The 16,623-nt window shown below is 39.8% G+C and overlaps 1 protein-coding gene across 3 annotated transcripts; it reads left to right on the top strand.

Annotated features, from left to right (window-relative positions):
- Nucleotides 1-1,629: 1,629 nt before the first annotated feature.
- Nucleotides 1,630-15,862, top strand: LOC125237816. 3 transcript variants are annotated; one of them, XM_048145009.1, is made up of 8 exons: nucleotides 1,630-1,748; nucleotides 3,280-3,306; nucleotides 4,673-4,717; nucleotides 12,723-12,942; nucleotides 13,550-13,646; nucleotides 14,061-14,184; nucleotides 14,966-15,116; nucleotides 15,480-15,862. In XM_048145009.1, the coding sequence occupies exons 1-8, from the start codon at nucleotides 1,715-1,717 to the stop codon at nucleotides 15,751-15,753; spliced, it is 972 nt and encodes a 323-aa protein (XP_048000966.1). In that variant the 5' UTR covers nucleotides 1,630-1,714; the 3' UTR covers nucleotides 15,754-15,862. The 3 variants fall into 3 exon arrangements, with proteins under 3 accessions (XP_048000966.1, XP_048000967.1, XP_048000968.1); XM_048145010.1 differs by lacking the exon at nucleotides 3,280-3,306 and having other exon boundaries at nucleotides 1,647-1,748; XM_048145011.1 differs by lacking the exon at nucleotides 4,673-4,717 and having other exon boundaries at nucleotides 1,661-1,748.
- Nucleotides 15,863-16,623: the final 761 nt, after the last annotated feature.

Genomic DNA, 16,623 nt, shown 5'->3' with positions numbered 1-16,623 from the left:
ATCCGATGTAGGACAGATATCCCGTACCTACATTTAAGCCGCCATCTTTGATTTTTGCCTTTGAAATCCTTCCGACAACCGATATCGGATCGGATAATGTGTAAACGCACGTAAGGTGTAAACTTTGCTAAGTAATCCCAAGATTTGACGTAGAGCGTGGACACTAGTTTTCAACTGGAAGGCAAAATATTGGGAATAATCGGATTTCATCACGATGTTTTCTTTCGCCGAAAAGCGACTCTTAAATTCCAAAAAACTCAAAAAAGCTAAGATTCGAACGACCATGCTTGCCTGCCTAAGTGCCTACATGAGCTATGTCACTCATTTATAATATTCATATCGAACCGCTGTAGTCAACTATAATAGGACCTTTTAGTTAAATGCAAAGGCCATGCCAGGATAAGTTAAGTGAATCTGCCCCCAGCGAGTTTTGGCTTTATAATACTTTTTTTTTCAAGTTTTTGTATGGCAATATAACACAATATTAATATTATATAATTGTCCTTACTACATGCACAATATACGTGACGCATAAAGTTTTGGGAGCTGAAATTTGGCATACTCGATACGAATACAAAGACAAATCAATAAAAAAATATACAAGCCAAAACATGCTGGGGGCAGATTCACTTAGCTTATCCTGGCATGGCCTTTATAGTTAGATCTAACTACCTATAATACTTATTATAACTATGTAGTGTAATCAAAAGGACACAATAAAAGTCATAAATCATTACCATGGAGCAGTAGAGTGGCTTGACTATTGTATTGTATTGTATTGTGTTAGGTTCCGTTAAATTTTTTGAGAGAGTTGATGATTTCACGCAGCTAGAAGATGTTGATACAACTCCCAGCCAGTCTACCCGTGACTTGACTATGAGTGAAGATCGTGTTAGTTTAAATCAATAGATTGAAAATATTAAATAAGTAGATAGAATAGAATAAAACAAACATTTATTCTTGAACACAGGCAAGACAAAATACACATACTTACCTAATAACGAGACAGAAGTAAGTGAAGTGCCACGAAATGGCCTCATCTCAGCGTGTTGCTGGTGACTTCCCGCTGATCTTCCGATGAGGCCATATACTGGGGAGGCTATTATTGCTATGTCTTGTATGGGAACCCTGCATTTTATGATTAAGCTCTGAGACTTGGCACAGTTGTTCCTTGGGTGGCCCTGAGTAGATAAAGATCGGGAGGCATCGAGAGCCCCCCTTAATTTAGGAGGGAGGAGGGGGGGGAAGGCTGGCTCCTCCGTATATTTTGTATAGTTTTAGAGAAATACGGTTTCATAGAAAACGCGGCGGCGCCAGCCTTCCCCCTCTCTTCCCTCCTAAATGAAGGGGGGCTCTCGATGCCTCCCGGTCTTTCTTTATCTACTCAGGGCCACCCAAGGAATAACCTGTACCAAGTCTCAGTGCTTAATCATAAAATGCAGGGTGTTGTGCAATAGCCTCCCAGCTAATAGAGATGACGTTTGTGATGGCCATTAGCCTTGTATTCAAGTGACCTAACCTGTCCAAATATGTATACCTAAATTACTTTACTGGTATTTGTCCAATCTCAACCTTAAAAATGTTACATAAGCTTCTTACTTGTATATTAGGATACATAGGATGTTTATTTATGTTAATATGTTAGTGTTTTTGTAAGTTCTGGGTGCTATTGAATCAGGCGAACGAGTCAGTCGGCATTTATTAATATACAAGTATGTTGGTGTTTGTTTTGCTGCTATGCGCTGTTGGTAAGCATTCATATTATACAGTAATTTAAATATAACTAAGGTCAATTAAAAAATGATATGCGAGAAATTGGGCCCTGTTTCTGAGTGCTTAAAACTAGCACAAAAATTGTTGTTTCGCAAAGTTCAATAAGAATAGTGTAGGTGATAGTTATATTTTTTTTTATATACTACGTCGGTGGCAAACAAGCATACGGTCCGCCTGACGGAAAGCGGTCACCGTCACCTATGGACGCTAACTCAATGAATGTCACGTGCGCGTTGCCAACCCATTAGAAACTTGTACAATCCTTTTTGCTGTGTGTTAAGTACACAGAAAAAAATAGTGTACAAGTTCCAAGGAGGGTTTGGGTTGCCGACGACTCAAAGGACAATAGACGAAACAAATTAGTTCCGTAGGTCCTTCCGTCACCAGCACGCCACCCCTCGTTGAGCTCTGGCAGCCTTACTCACCGGCAGGAACACAACACTATGAGTAGGATCTAGTGCTATTTATTTGGCTGTGGTCTTCTGTAAGGCGGAGATACTGCCCCAGTTGGGCTCTGCTCTAGGTTCGAGTGACATGATGATGATTATTATTTTTATTATTTAAAAGCAACGATATTTTAAAATCAAATTCATTATCATTATAAAGTCTCACATTTTTTTAATACAATATTTATTTGTGAAAACATGTTTTTACATATACATCAGTCTAAAGATACAGACTAAATTCTCAGACATTTTTCAGACACCTACTGATCATAATATTTTGGTACCTATTGTACCTAAGTACAGTCGAGGTAGGTATTAAATATAGATGATGAGAATATAGAATAGAATAGAAAATATTTATTTGGAATACAGATACATGATAAATACAAGTAATATTTAAGTGTCTAACAGACACGGCACTGGTTTTCAGGGCACCCAGAAAATTAATAACTAAGTCTTATAAATAAATATGTATCCAAAATCATAACGTATGAGCAATAAAGTCGTGTACTTAGTTTTTTTTTGCTGACTGTACACTGATATACACCGGGGGATTAATCTGCTTTTGCTTTGATATAATGAAGTAATATTAGAGTGACCGCGGCTTAATTTGAAGGTTGCGCTTCTTCGAGATCAAGCACATTTACATACTTGCTCCGCACTTTGTGAATTTTCTTGTAATAGAATATTTATATTTATATAATGATGTCATTTGTTTTGATTACACATCAACTCTTACCTGCAATAGAAACAACGATATTAATACAGGATTATTGTATCTTTAGAGTCTCGCAAAGCACCATCTGTCAACAAAAAAAAATAAACTCTTAATAAATGTTTAATATGTATAATTACATAAATCCATACTAATATCTGTGTGTGTATGTGTCTGTTTGTTTGTCCGTCCTTCACGGCAAAACGGAGCGACGAATTGTCGTGATTTTTTAAGTGGAGATAGTTGAAGGGATGGAAAGTGACATAGGCTACTTTTTGTCTCTTTCTAACGCGAGCGAAGCCGCGGGCAAAAGCTAGTAACTTATAATAAGTGGTTTGTTGACAGGAGAGTCGTACACAGATGTCGTCGGAGGTAAAGTATCTATTCCATTATTACATTTGAGAGAAAAATACAGAGAAACAAAATTAAAATTTTGAAAAAACCCCCGACCGCGACCTAGTGAACCGATTTTCATGAAACATGGCTAAGAACACTCCCAACTAACTCAGCTTTCAGACAAAAAAACTAAATCAAAATCGGTTCATCCGTTCGAGAGCTACGATGCCACAGACAGACACACACACAGACAGACAGACAGATAAACAGACAGACAGACATACACACAGACAGACACGTCAAACTTATAACACCCCTTCGTTTTTGCGTCGGGGGTTAAAAATACATTTGGCTATGTTATGTACAGTCAACAACACAACTGTGAATGTGAAATACAGACGAAGTGCCAAAAATAAGTACACAGAACTTTATTGCCTGTATATTACGATGTGTATACATATTTTTGGCACTTTGTACTCACAGCTGGGTTGTTGACTGTACTTAGCTCTTGACTTTACTCATATCACCGTATAATAAAGAGTACTATCGTACAGTATGGCCACTCCCGCTCCCGGCTGAAAACGTCGCCCACCCCCTCTCGGTTACCTCACAGTTACCGCCTGTCAAAAACGCGAACAGTCAACCTGTCAGATCTCACTCATACAAGCATGGTACGCGTTCACCTATACGAGCTTAGAATGTGTGCTAGGAACGCGCCTCTTTCATATATTTGATCGGCAGTGTCCGAGGTGTGCTCATATTGACTGACTAAGAACATCTCAATACACCTGTTAAAAAATAATTAGCAAAAACATCGTGATGAATCAGACTAATCCCAATAGGGCCTACTTAGGTACCTAAGATATAGTTTAGTTTGATTTGCTAAGTAAAATACACCTATGTCAACTTCTATGATTACTTGATTAGTTAAAGCTGCGGCTGGAAATCACGAATTAAGTGGAAACAATGCGGGTTAACTCAAGGTTAACTATAATAATTATTTCTAGCAATCTGTTATGACTTTGTTATAAACGAAATGCTCCGTTGTACCACATTTAGGCCACTCTGTCTTCTATCTGGCCGAAACATGGTACTCAATCGAAAACCGAATTATTTCACTATTGTACAAAATGTCATAGTTGATCGGATAATCAGTTTTTAACCCCCGACGCAAAAACGACGGGGTGTGTGTGTGTCTGTCTGTTTGTCTGTTTGTCTGTCTGCCTGTGTGTGTGTTCGTCTGTGGCCGATTTAGATTTCGTTTTTTTTGTCTGAAAGCTGAGTTAGTCGGGAGTGTTCTTAGCCATGTTTCATGAAAATCGGTCTACTATGTCACAGTCGGGGGTTTTTTCAAATTTTTAATTTTGTGGTTAGGTTATTTAAAATAACTGTGGTGTTTCAGCATCTGAGCCAATTCCTTTCTCTGGGGAGCGGGATCAGCTGTTTCGTAAGTATATTTTCAATATATAAAGTACCTAAGCTTTCAGTCTTATTTCAGCGTTAAGTAGGTATAATCTGTTTTATCAGAATTTATTTTAAGCAATTTTTTAAAATAGCAATTGGCAATAAATGTTGATGGATGATGATGTTGATGATGTTGTTCAGTATGCGACTAACGTACGCTTGCATGTGTGTGTGTGGCTGCGCCCACCACGATACCTGTACGCCAATAAACCAGTGCATAACTAGCTACCGGTTGTTTCACTTGTGTCCACCTACGTATCTAACAGTGGCGACGAATACCCACATTTAGGGAAAAAAAAAAACATGTCTTCTGGATTATTTGGAATTTTGACCAGTTTTGACCACAATGAACATGAGTGGAAGACTTACAAAAGCCGTCTGACACAGTGGTTTGTGGCAAACGACATCACCGATGTGACAGACGCAACCGGAACAAAGCGCAGAGCTATATTGCTAAGTGCACTCACGGAGGGTACGTACAGACTCGCTGCGGATTTGGTTCTACCAAAGGATGTACAAACGGTGCCCTACGACGATATCATAACAAGTTTGGATACTCATTTCAACCCTAAGAGAGTAGGGTTCAGCGAGAGACACAATTTCTACGCAGCGGTACAACGACAAGGCGAAACGCACTCACAGTGGGCCGCGAGACTTCGTGGCCTGACGTCGCTTTGTGCCTTCAAGAATGTGGAGGAAACGCTGCTCGATCGCTTTATTATGGGAATGAGGGCTTGTTATGAAAAAGAAAAGCTGTACGCTCAGGATCTGACTGGCCTTACGCTTGGCAAAGCTGTGGAATACGCCGAAAATGTTGCCACCGCGCGCGCAGCTGGACCCGCTATTAAAGATATCGCGCAGTACTAGTGCCCATAAGGGACAGGCCGCGGCTAAGTCTAGCCGTTTAGCGAAGCCTAAGTGTACCACATGCGGATATACCAACCACAAGACCGCGGAGTGTCAGTACAGTGATTATGTGTGTAAGAAGTGTAACGTTAAAGGCCATCTACGTAGGGTGTGTCCGTCAAAAGTGAACTACGTAGACAATGGAGCCGACGACGAGGACTTCGGAGACGATGGTGAGGTATTTGTTATACGTTCGTTGCGGGGAGAGCCAATGGTAGGCACTGTAACTATTCGCGAAACAAAGTTAAATTTTGAGATAGATACCGGTGCAGCCGTAACGGTTATATCTAATGATATTTATAATTTATATTTTAAAGATGTGCCATTAGGTCCGTTGCGAAGGAAGCTGGTTACGTATAATGGTGATAACATTGCTTGTGTAGGCGTTGTGCGCTTGCCTGTGTGCTACGACGACTGTACACATTCGATAGACATACATGTTGTACGAGACGGCGGAGTGTCTCTTCTAGGTAGGGATTTTATATCAGCCTTTGAATTGCAACTCGTACGAGTTAACCATTGTCACCAACTGTCTTCAGTTGAACAGCTACAAACAAAATTTCCTAAATTATTTTCAAGTTCATTAGGCTGTTTTAATAAACATAAAGTCAGACTGAGGCTCAAAGATAACGCTAAACCAGTTTTTGTTAAAGCGCGGCCTATCGCATTCGCATTGCGCGATAAGGTAAACAAAGAAATCGACCGGCTAGTGCAGTTAGGTATTTTAAAACCCGTGCCCCACGCCGAGTATGCTTCACCTATAGTCCCGGTGTTAAAACGGAATGGCAGTGTTCGACTGTGTGCTGATTATTCTGTTACCATTAATAAGCAATTGATAGTCGACCAGTATCCCTTGCCGACAGCAAAAGAATTATTTGCTAAGTTGTATGGAGGCGTTAAGTTTACAAAACTCGACTTATCAATGGCTTACAACCAATTTGTTTTAGATGATGAGTCGCAGCCGTATACATGCATAAATACATCTCGGGGGCTATATATGTATACGCGGCTTGTGTTCGGTCTAGCGAGCGCGCCGGCCGTGTTCCAGCGCGCCATGGAGGGCGTGCTGGCCGGCATGGAGGGCGTGCTGTGCCTGCTCGACGACGTGCTGGTCACGGGCCGCGACGACGACGAGCACGCGCGCAGGCTCAACGCCGTGCTCGAAAGGTTACAAGACGCAGGATTGACATTGCAACAGGAAAAGTGTGACTTTTATAAAAATAAAGTTAGCTACTTGGGCTATGTTATAGACAAGGACGGGTTACATAAGTCACCCGATAAGGTCGAGGCAATAATAAATGCTCCCGTTCCGAATAACGTTAGCGAGCTCCAATCATTTTTGGGGTTGGTAAATTATTATAGGAACTTTGTACCGAATGCATCGTCAATCCTGGGTCCGCTTTATGACCTTTTAAAAAACCGGCCAAGTGCGAGTCGGGCTCGCGCACAAAGGGTTCCGTAGCAGCAAATATAATAAACCAATAACTTAACCAAAATTACAGTTAAATCAACCTATCTCAAAAACTATAAGAGATACTTTGATCAAACCAAAAATCGTTGAAAGAGTTAATTAGCATGCATCACCTCTATTTTTTTTAGAATTTTATACCCCGTAGTTATAAAAATAGAGGGGGGGGGACATACTTTTTACGACTTTGAGAGCTGATATCTCAAAAACCGTTCACTTTAAGAAAAATGTTTTTTAGAAAACTTTATATCATTTTAAAAGACCTTTCCATTGATACCCCACACGGGTATGTACATCGAAAAAAAAATTTTCATCCCTCAGTTACATGTATGGGGGCCCCACCCCCAATTTTTTTTACTATTTAGTGTCATAATTTTGTAGCGGTTCATACAACACATATTCCCATCAAATTTCATCACTGTAGTACTTATAGTTTCCGAGTAAATCGGCTGTGACAGACGGACAGACGGACAGACGGACAGACGGACAGACGGACATGACGAAACTATAAGGGTTCCGTTTTTGCCATTTTGGCTACGGAACCCTAAAAATGGGTCTAAATGGCAGTGGGAGGATGCACATCACAACGCTTATATAAGTATTAAAAAAAATATAGCATCAGATCGGGTTTTAGCTCACTTTAATCCGGGGGCCAAGCTATTTTTGACTGTCGATGCAGGACCCCGGGGTCTTGGCGCGATTTTATCTCAACTTGACCCCGGAGGCCTCGAGAGGGCGATTTCTTTTGCCTCGAGGACATTGTCGATTGCCGAAACGCGTTATTCTCAGCTCCAAAAAGAAGCTACTGCTATTATTTTTGGTGTGCGTCGCTTCCACCAATATTTGTATGGAAGATCAGAGCCGTTCGTCCTCCGCACGGACCACAAACCCCTTATATCGATTTTTGGACCTTATAAGGGTATTCCAGAGGTGACAGCAAATCGACTTCAAAGATACGCAATATTTTTAAGCGCGTATAATTATAGTATTGAATATGTGCGAAGTGCTGACAACAGCGCTGATTTTTTGTCGCGCGCCAGCCTCCCGGCGCCGGCGCCGACACCTGCACAGGCTCCGGGCGAGCGCGCGGGCGCGCGGGGCGCGGGCGCGGCCGCTCCGCAGGAATGTGCTGACGGCGCGGAACCGTGCGATCGAGCCGCTTACGTGCATTTCGTTATCAGTGGTAGTCTGCCTGTCACCTTCACGGACGTTTGCAAAGAAACCGGTAATGACGTTATTTTAGTTAAAGTACGTAAATATATAATGGAGGGATGGCCAAACAAAGTTAACGATTTACAAATTAAGCCTTATCACTTATGTCGAACGCAGCTGTCGTATGAAAATGGATGCATTATGAGGGGCCATAAGGTTGTAATTCCAGAGACGTTACGTGGAAAAGTATTATCAGAGCTCCATAAATCTCATCTAGGTATAGTGAAGACTAAGGCCGAAGTTAGGTCTAGATTTTGGTTCCCGGGCGTTGATGAAGCTGTTGAACGGATGATAGGGTCTTGCGATATTTGTATACAAATGCGACCAGCGCCAGCCCGAGCCGAGCCCGCGCCCTGGACCCCGCCTAAGGAAGCTTGCAGTCGTGTTCACGCCGACTTCCTGGGCCCGGTAAATGGTCGAATGTACCTAGTGCTGGTGGATGCGTTTTCTAAGTGGCCAGAAGTTTATGATATGTCTAACACAACTACATCCACTGCCACGATTGAAAAAATGTACGAATTTATGTCAAGGTTCGGTATACCGCTAACTTTGGTAACGGATAATGGCACAGCTTTTTGTTCACAAGAATTTCAAGCTTTTTGCAAACTTAATGGCATAAAGCATATGACGTCACCACCATACCATCCAGCGAGTAATGGTATGGCTGAGTCATATATAAAGGTCGTAAAACGGGGTATACGGTCTAGTCTTATGACAAGTACTAATGTCAAACAAGCAAAATTAGCACTTTTAAAGTATTTGTTTGATTACCGTAATTCGAAACATACTACCACTGGGTTTTCTCCCGCGCAATTAGTCTATGGACGTAAAATGAGGTCACGTATAGACCTCTTATCCCCACCCTCACCGCCGCCCTCGTCCGCGGCTCCACTGTCTGATAATGCCAATGTTCAGTGCTCACAGGACAATACTAATGTATCTAACCGTAAAAAATTCGCAATTGGCTCATTTGTACTATATACAAAAAATGTAAACAATGATAAAATCATGTGGTGTAAAGGAACGGTACAAAAACGAATAGGACGCGTAATGTATTTAATTAAAGACTGGGATTCTCAAATATGTTATCGCAAACACATAAACCAATTAGCATTGTATAAGGGTCATATAGGAGATGCTAATGTATGGGACTACGACGATCACGATAAACTTACACACTCACCTGCCTCGACGTCTACGCCGACACCAGTACATGCGCCGCCGTCGCCGCCGCCGCCGCCGCCGCCGCCGCCAACACAGTCGCCGCCGCCGACACCACAATCGTTGATGTTGCCACCGCCCGACCAGAATGCATCAGACCGTACTCACCCCATGGAGGAGGAAGAGTACGTGTAAATACAAACGCACCCTACGGTTTCAATATTATAAATACAAGACTCCAGAAAGTAGACACAAATACAAATCATACTCTAAATTACTAGCTAACTGTATAAATACCTCCCAAAAGTTACAAAATCATAATTTCATTCAGAGATCTGCAAGTAAAAGCAAAGCATGTTGGAAGATTATTAAGGATGATCCAAATCAACACCTTACAGAGAAACATATAACTGCAATAAATAAAGACGGTCATACGATCGAAAACCCTACTCAAATAGCAAATGAATTTAATAATTACTTTATTCAACGTACAGACAATAATGTGAGCTCTACCTTAAAGAACACTAATTCAAAATACATAAATAATACCATTTTTCTAACTCCTGTCAGTCATAATGAAATAAAACACATAATAAAGTCACTTAAAAATACAAATTCTACAGGCTATGACGGAATATCAACAAAAATATTAAAATCATGTGTTGACGAACTGGTGCCAGTTATTACCTATCTAGTCAATTTATCATTTGAGGTGGGCTGCTTCCCAGACACTTTAAAGTTATCCGTTGTCACACCAGTGTTCAAAAAAGGAGACAAGTCCATAATGTGCAACTATCGACCAATAACACTAATTCCAGTTATTTCCAAAATATTTGAAAGAGCTATTCATACACGAATCATGTCATTTTTAGAAAAATATCAGATACTCAAAAAAGAGCAGAACGGTTTCCAAAAAAATAAAAGCACCACACTTGCCACTTTCAAACTAATAGATCAGATCGTCCGAAGTGTCGATAAAAAAAAGCCAACAGTAGTAGTTTTCTTTGACATGTCAATGGCGTTCGATTTTGTGTCACATGAGCTACTAATTCAAAAACTTTATAATCTTGGCATACGAGGACCAACTTTGCAATGGCTTAAGTCATACTTAGCAAACAGACGGCAATGTGTTGAAATAGGAAGCTCCAAAGATGCCACAATAACCCGCCATAGATCTTCATTCATGGAAAATCATCTAGGAGTCCCACAGGGTAGTGTTCTGGGACCACTACTTTTCTTATTATATATCAATGATCTACCAGATATCACCACTCACCAATGTACACTTTTTGCAGATGATGTATCAATTATAATTACAAGTAAAGATGATAAACAGTACAATAGTGATATTAATAATACAATCAAATCAGTAATAGAATGGCTTACATATAATAATTTATCAGTTAACTTGAATAAAACCTTATACATGCAATTCCATAGCAGACAAAATAAAGATAAAGATTTAAATATTAAATACAATGATACACAAATAAAAGAAGTAGATACAGCTAAATTTTTAGGCATTACTATTGATAAACACTGCAATTGGAAAAATCAAGTGGATACTGTGTGCGATAAACTAGTTAGATTCACATATGTTCTTAGAAGACTGCGTAGCATTTCAACATGGAGCACACTCCTTATGGCATATCACGGATACATAGCGTCCAATTTAAGGTATGGCCTCCTTCTATGGGGAAATTGCAGTGATGTAAATAGGGCATTTGTAGCACAAAAAAGATGTTTAAGAACAATGTGTGGGGTACTTCCGTGGGATTCATGTAAACCCTTATTTGAAAAACATGAAATTTTGACACTACCATCCATGTATATATACGAGGCAGCCATTTTTGTAAAAAAGAACCCAGATTTATTCAAAAAGGCCATTGATGTTTACCAAAGAAACACACGATTTCCGGATAAACTTGTACTAGATTTCATCCCAAACAGTTCCCTTTTTACAAAAAATAGTTATTATTTATGTATGCAAATATTTAATGCACTTCCTGAAAATCTTAAGCCCCTGCCTCTGAAACAATTTAAATTCAATTTATATATATGGCTGAAAAAACAAGTGTTTTACTCTATTAATGAGTTTCTACAAGCTTAATAATAGTAATAATGTTAGTATAGTTATAGTTTTAAGTACCTACCCAACCTATGTCTTGTCCACTTATACAAGCAATGTATTTTAGATTAAGACCACATTTTGCATGCCTAACCAGCAAAATATGTCACTGTACAGGAACCTTACCATTGTCACCTTGTTGTACCATATTTTTTGCAAATAAAGAATTTATATATTACGACGAAGACGAGGAAGCGGAGGAAGAGTTTCATGAGGCAGAGTCAGAATCAGAATCAGATGATGAACCGCCAACAGGCAAGGCACGGAGAGTGATGCGTCCCCGTCCCAGAGTAAATTATAAAAAATACTTTTAGGCTTTAGCATTACAATTAGGTTAAAGATTAATACTGTAATAGGTGGAGGGATGTTCAGTATGCGACTAACGTACGCTTGCATGTGTGTGTGTGGCTGCGCCCACCACGATACCTGTACGCCAATAAACCAGTGCATAACTAGCTACCGGTTGTTTCACTTGTGTCCACCTACGTATCTAACAGAGAGGGAGGGGTAAACCCAAACAACGATAGATGGATTGTGTGAAAGAGGATATGAGAATGAAAGATGTGAGTGTTGAGATGACGAAAGATAGAGGAGAATGGAAGAGGATATTTTGCACCGACCCCACATAACGTGGGATAGGGTAGGAAGAAGAAGAGTTATAACTAATCTTATACTACATTTAATTTTTCCCCTCACTAGTTCGGAAACACGTGTTTTGTCCTTTAATACCAGCGGGTAAAAACGCATTTTATCCACTAGTGGGTAAAGTAATTTGACCTTGAATAAAGTCAAAATAACTGCTTTAAAATTGATAAAAGTAGGTGAATCTAGTAATAAAGATGATTTACCACCTGTGGAACTACTGGAAGCAGTGATAAACGCATTTTTTGCGCTGTAGTTTCCTCGCTATAGTGAGGGGAAAAGTTTTGTGTTACACTCGGGTGCAAATGTATTTTACTTCTCGTGTGTTAAAAAACTCGCAAGTTCAGGATTCTATTATCGCTTCGCTCGAGGTTCAACTATAGAATCCTTTCACTTGCTCGTTTTTCAATTCCACACTCGGCGTTAAAATACAACTTTGCCCCCTTGTATAACAAATAACTATTATTTCAGCGTCGTCTGCCGATTTAATAGCAAGTTTCCGGAACGAAAAACCAACTGCTCCAGAACTACCAGCTGTTATCCCATTCAGTTCCGATGCACCGAGTAAACGAGAAACAGCTCTTCATTCTAACACAGATTCAGACACGCCACCTCATCCGGTACTCAACCGATCTATGCACCTACGTGTGGAACTGTTGTTGCCTGATTTGACCAGGAGCTTCGAAGTTGAGTAAGTGACGTTGGGTGCATTAACTAATCAAAAATGTCCAGTCCCGATCAAAAACTTAGATATTTACCTAAAACATCTTGATTCTAGTGTTTTGCGGCCCTTCTTGTGTTTTGCGGCCCTCTTGCATGCTTGAGAGCTAAAATCATTTTTAAAATTGGCATATTTTACGAAAGTAACTGGCTTCCAATCTTACCCAACCAGAGGGGAAACTGGGGCCTATTAGAGTCATTTATATTATGTTATCATGGCACCATCCACCATCCATCCATCTTTGAGTTCACCACACAAGAGAGACCCAAGGGGTTTAACGAAAGCCGACAAGTATGGTGTGCTTTGAACCGCCTTAGAACCGGGGTTGGCAACTGGGCGTACCTCTGGCACAAGTGGGGCTGGAGCGAGTCGCCGGCGTGCGAGTGTGGAGATCCAAAGCAGACTATTAATCACATGGTATTTGAGTGCCCTGTTATCAGATACAATGGACCAGCTGCAGATTTTAAAAATCTGACACTAACTGCGTGTTTGTACCTGCAGACTTCTTAATTTTAAGTTTAAATGTAAATAATATTATGTGTGTAATGTATCGCCATACGATAAATAAATATTGCAGATACCACGCAGAGTCAAACACAGCGCGCACTACAGTGGAGAACTCGTCCATCATCTACCGGAATCCGGATGGGCAGGGCCACATTCAATTCCTTAAGGTAAAACAATTTGGATGCATTTTGATCTATTCTTGGGTTCCTCTTTTAAGTGTTCTAACCTGTACCTAACAATAAACGTGATATGAGATTAACGCATTTCGTCAATGTTCTGTCATCTGCAATTTTGCATAATATTATTATATAGATTCTATAAGAGGTCCATTAATGACAATAATAGTATTAATTTTATTTGGCCTGCAAGGGCGCAGCAATCTTAAACTGCCTAGGTTATCAAATACTACTACTTTAATAAATAGGTACTAATTAAAATACTTAACTACTACTTTGTCTCCATCACAAACGAATTTACATATAAAAGATTAGCATGATGACTAGGCACCCAGTACTTGTGCAGGTCAGGTACTACATAGCTATTTTTGATTCAGCTGTTAATCTGTTCAACTTCTCTCGCAGGTTGAAATAGACACCACAGGCGGAACACCAGTTCGCCATTGCACAAAATCCCCCTCACTCCCCGTTAGCCCTGCGGATAACGCCATCCCTGGATTACCTAATTTGGAGCCCTTCAAGTTTGAGGGTGAGTTGATGTTAAGTTACTATATCACAGGAGCTTTCAAAAAGTATTTGGACTATAATCACTATAAGTAACTTGTTACTATATCACAAGAGCTTTCAAAAAGTATTTGGACTACAATCACTATAAGTAACTTGTTACTATATCACAGGAACTTTCAAAAAGTATTTGGACTATAACTTGTTTATCATTGTCAGCAAGGTAAATAACCGTTTGGAGACGCCGTTCATATTCTCCATACAATGAATTTCATTTTCCGTGACGTCTACATATTTAAAACTTACGTATTAGTATTTTTTTAATCGTGATATTATTTAGTAGGAAATTTTTCAGTGTGGCCTAATTGGCAACACTGTTAGCTGTACATTTGTAATCCTTATTACAAGGGCATAACGTCTAGCGATGGTTAGCTAAAGTGTTGCTGTTAGTACATACTATACTCTGTCAAACAAGTTTGTCAGTAAATAAGAACAAAGAAAACTATAGGTATCCTTTTCTCTAGCACCCTAAAGAAAAGGACGCATATAGTTTTCTTTGTTCTTATTTACTGACAGACTTGTTTGACAGAGTATATACTATAACTAACAACTACTACTCCAGATGTGCGTTCCATGCGCGTTTCTGATGCTTTAGAAATCTGTACTTACACTCCTTTTTTGAATAATCCCATAGAGTAGCCCTTAGGAAGACCTCGCAACTAAAATATACTTATTTTACTATAGGTACAACCTAGATATATTATTAACCAAAAAAAGTGTCACTGAAAAAGAGGCTTTTTCTGCAGGCTACAAAACAGAAGAAGGCCGGCTGGTGGAGCACTGGCAAAACTTGCTAGTCGGCAAGCCGGGCGACTACGGCGCCGCTCGTGGCGAAGCTTTGAACTACACGCACGACTTCTACGTTTACAGAGAGGGAGAGGATGCCGTGCCAATCAGGTAAAGTTAAAAGTTGCTTCTTTCTGTATGTTGCAAAACAGAAGAAGGCCAGCACCGGCAGGTTGAGCACTGGCAGAACTTATCTTGGACAAACCAGGTTTATACGAGTGTCAGGTAAACTTTTCAGATAAAAATAGCCAACACACATAAAAGACCTTCACTAGTTTTAGAAATCTCAGATCGCCACAGCAGTTGTTTTAAATGATTTAAGAAATACACAACTGTTCTTCCAAAATTCCGAAGAGCCACGGTTTGCTTATCACTGGTTATTCAAAGACTTATCTTCCTCAAATAAAACAAAGACTTGGCTTAAAGGACTAGCATCCAGGCCATAAACTTATAAAAACAAATTTTCTTCCCCAGATACAAAGTGACAACGGACAGCTCAGTACTCGGCGCCGGTAGCGACACCTACACGCACCGCTACACGGTACTCCCTCCCCCCACCGCCCCCCTCATGCCTGACGTGACACTCTGCGATGATGTGCAGGAATACCAAGATGGCCGCCGCCGCAGAGCAATATCGCTCAGTAGGGAAGAGTTCATTTGGCTGATCAACGCTAATAAGGAGAAAGTTATTGAAAATAATAATAACGATTTTAAGCAGAAATTACCGGAAATCGTTTGGTCGTACTAAATTACAATAGGTATTTACTTAAGTCTCATTTTACACAAACTTTAGCCATAGATAAACTAACTATAAAACTAACATAAGATCTCTAATAAATCAATATTTTTGTCGAAAATGCCATTTTATTGATTTTTTTTTTGACAGGCAACTAGTTTTACACAGTATTACAGGACCAAGCTAAGTTTCCAGTGGTTTTGATATCTACGGTTAAAATTTCATAGGAATTTGACTTTTAAATAACATTTGCACAGCGGAGCTGTCAACCATAGAGTATATTGAATAGTATGGTATAGAGTGGTATAGAATAGTATGGTAAATCTTGACTGATAGATTTTCGAATGCAACGCCATCTATTATTAAGTTACGACAACTTTTCATGTGACTTTCCATGCCTAAAAGTTCCTTATAGAACATAAAGCATGTGGACCCTTTAAACATGGAACGCCACATATTTATGGCGGGACTTCTAAATAGGTCATTCATCAACGTCACTTTGGTATGTTCAGTCAAAGGAAATAGTAAATCCGATGTACTTAGGATATGTTAAGGAAAATTAACGATAGAGGGCGTGAAAATCAATAATATGCCGTAGTGCAAGTCGTTCGCTAGATGTCACTATTACCCCCGCAAACTGGGTAATGACTTGTTGTCGTAAAATGTATAAGGATTTTTTGATGTCTAAATTTTTCGCTAGATGTCGTGTACCACCTGCAAACTAGCGAACGGCATTTTATAGTTAATTACATGTATTTAAATTGTAAATTTTATTATTATCACCTTTAATGCAAATAAGTTAACGTTGAAATAATTATTTAAAGTGACGTTGATGAATGACCTATTTAGAAATCACGCCATAAATATGTGGCGTTCCAAGTT

The sequence above is a fragment of the Leguminivora glycinivorella genome, chromosome 22, assembly GCF_023078275.1.
Source record: "Leguminivora glycinivorella isolate SPB_JAAS2020 chromosome 22, LegGlyc_1.1, whole genome shotgun sequence".
Lineage (NCBI taxonomy): Eukaryota > Metazoa > Arthropoda > Insecta > Lepidoptera > Tortricidae > Leguminivora > Leguminivora glycinivorella.
This window is presented reverse-complemented; position numbering and strand designations above follow the sequence as displayed.

Bases quoted from the DNA above. Each gene is read 5' to 3' on its own strand.
- LOC125237816 (XM_048145009.1), top strand. From the start codon at position 1,715: ATGTTGGTGTTTGTTTTGCTGCTATGCGCTGTTG. The intron at 12,943-13,549 runs GTAAGTGACGTT...TAAATATTGCAG, and splicing joins ACCAGGAGCTTCGAAGTTGA to ATACCACGCAGAGTCAAACA. The intron at 15,117-15,479 runs GTAAAGTTAAAA...TTTCTTCCCCAG, and splicing joins GAGGATGCCGTGCCAATCAG to ATACAAAGTGACAACGGACA.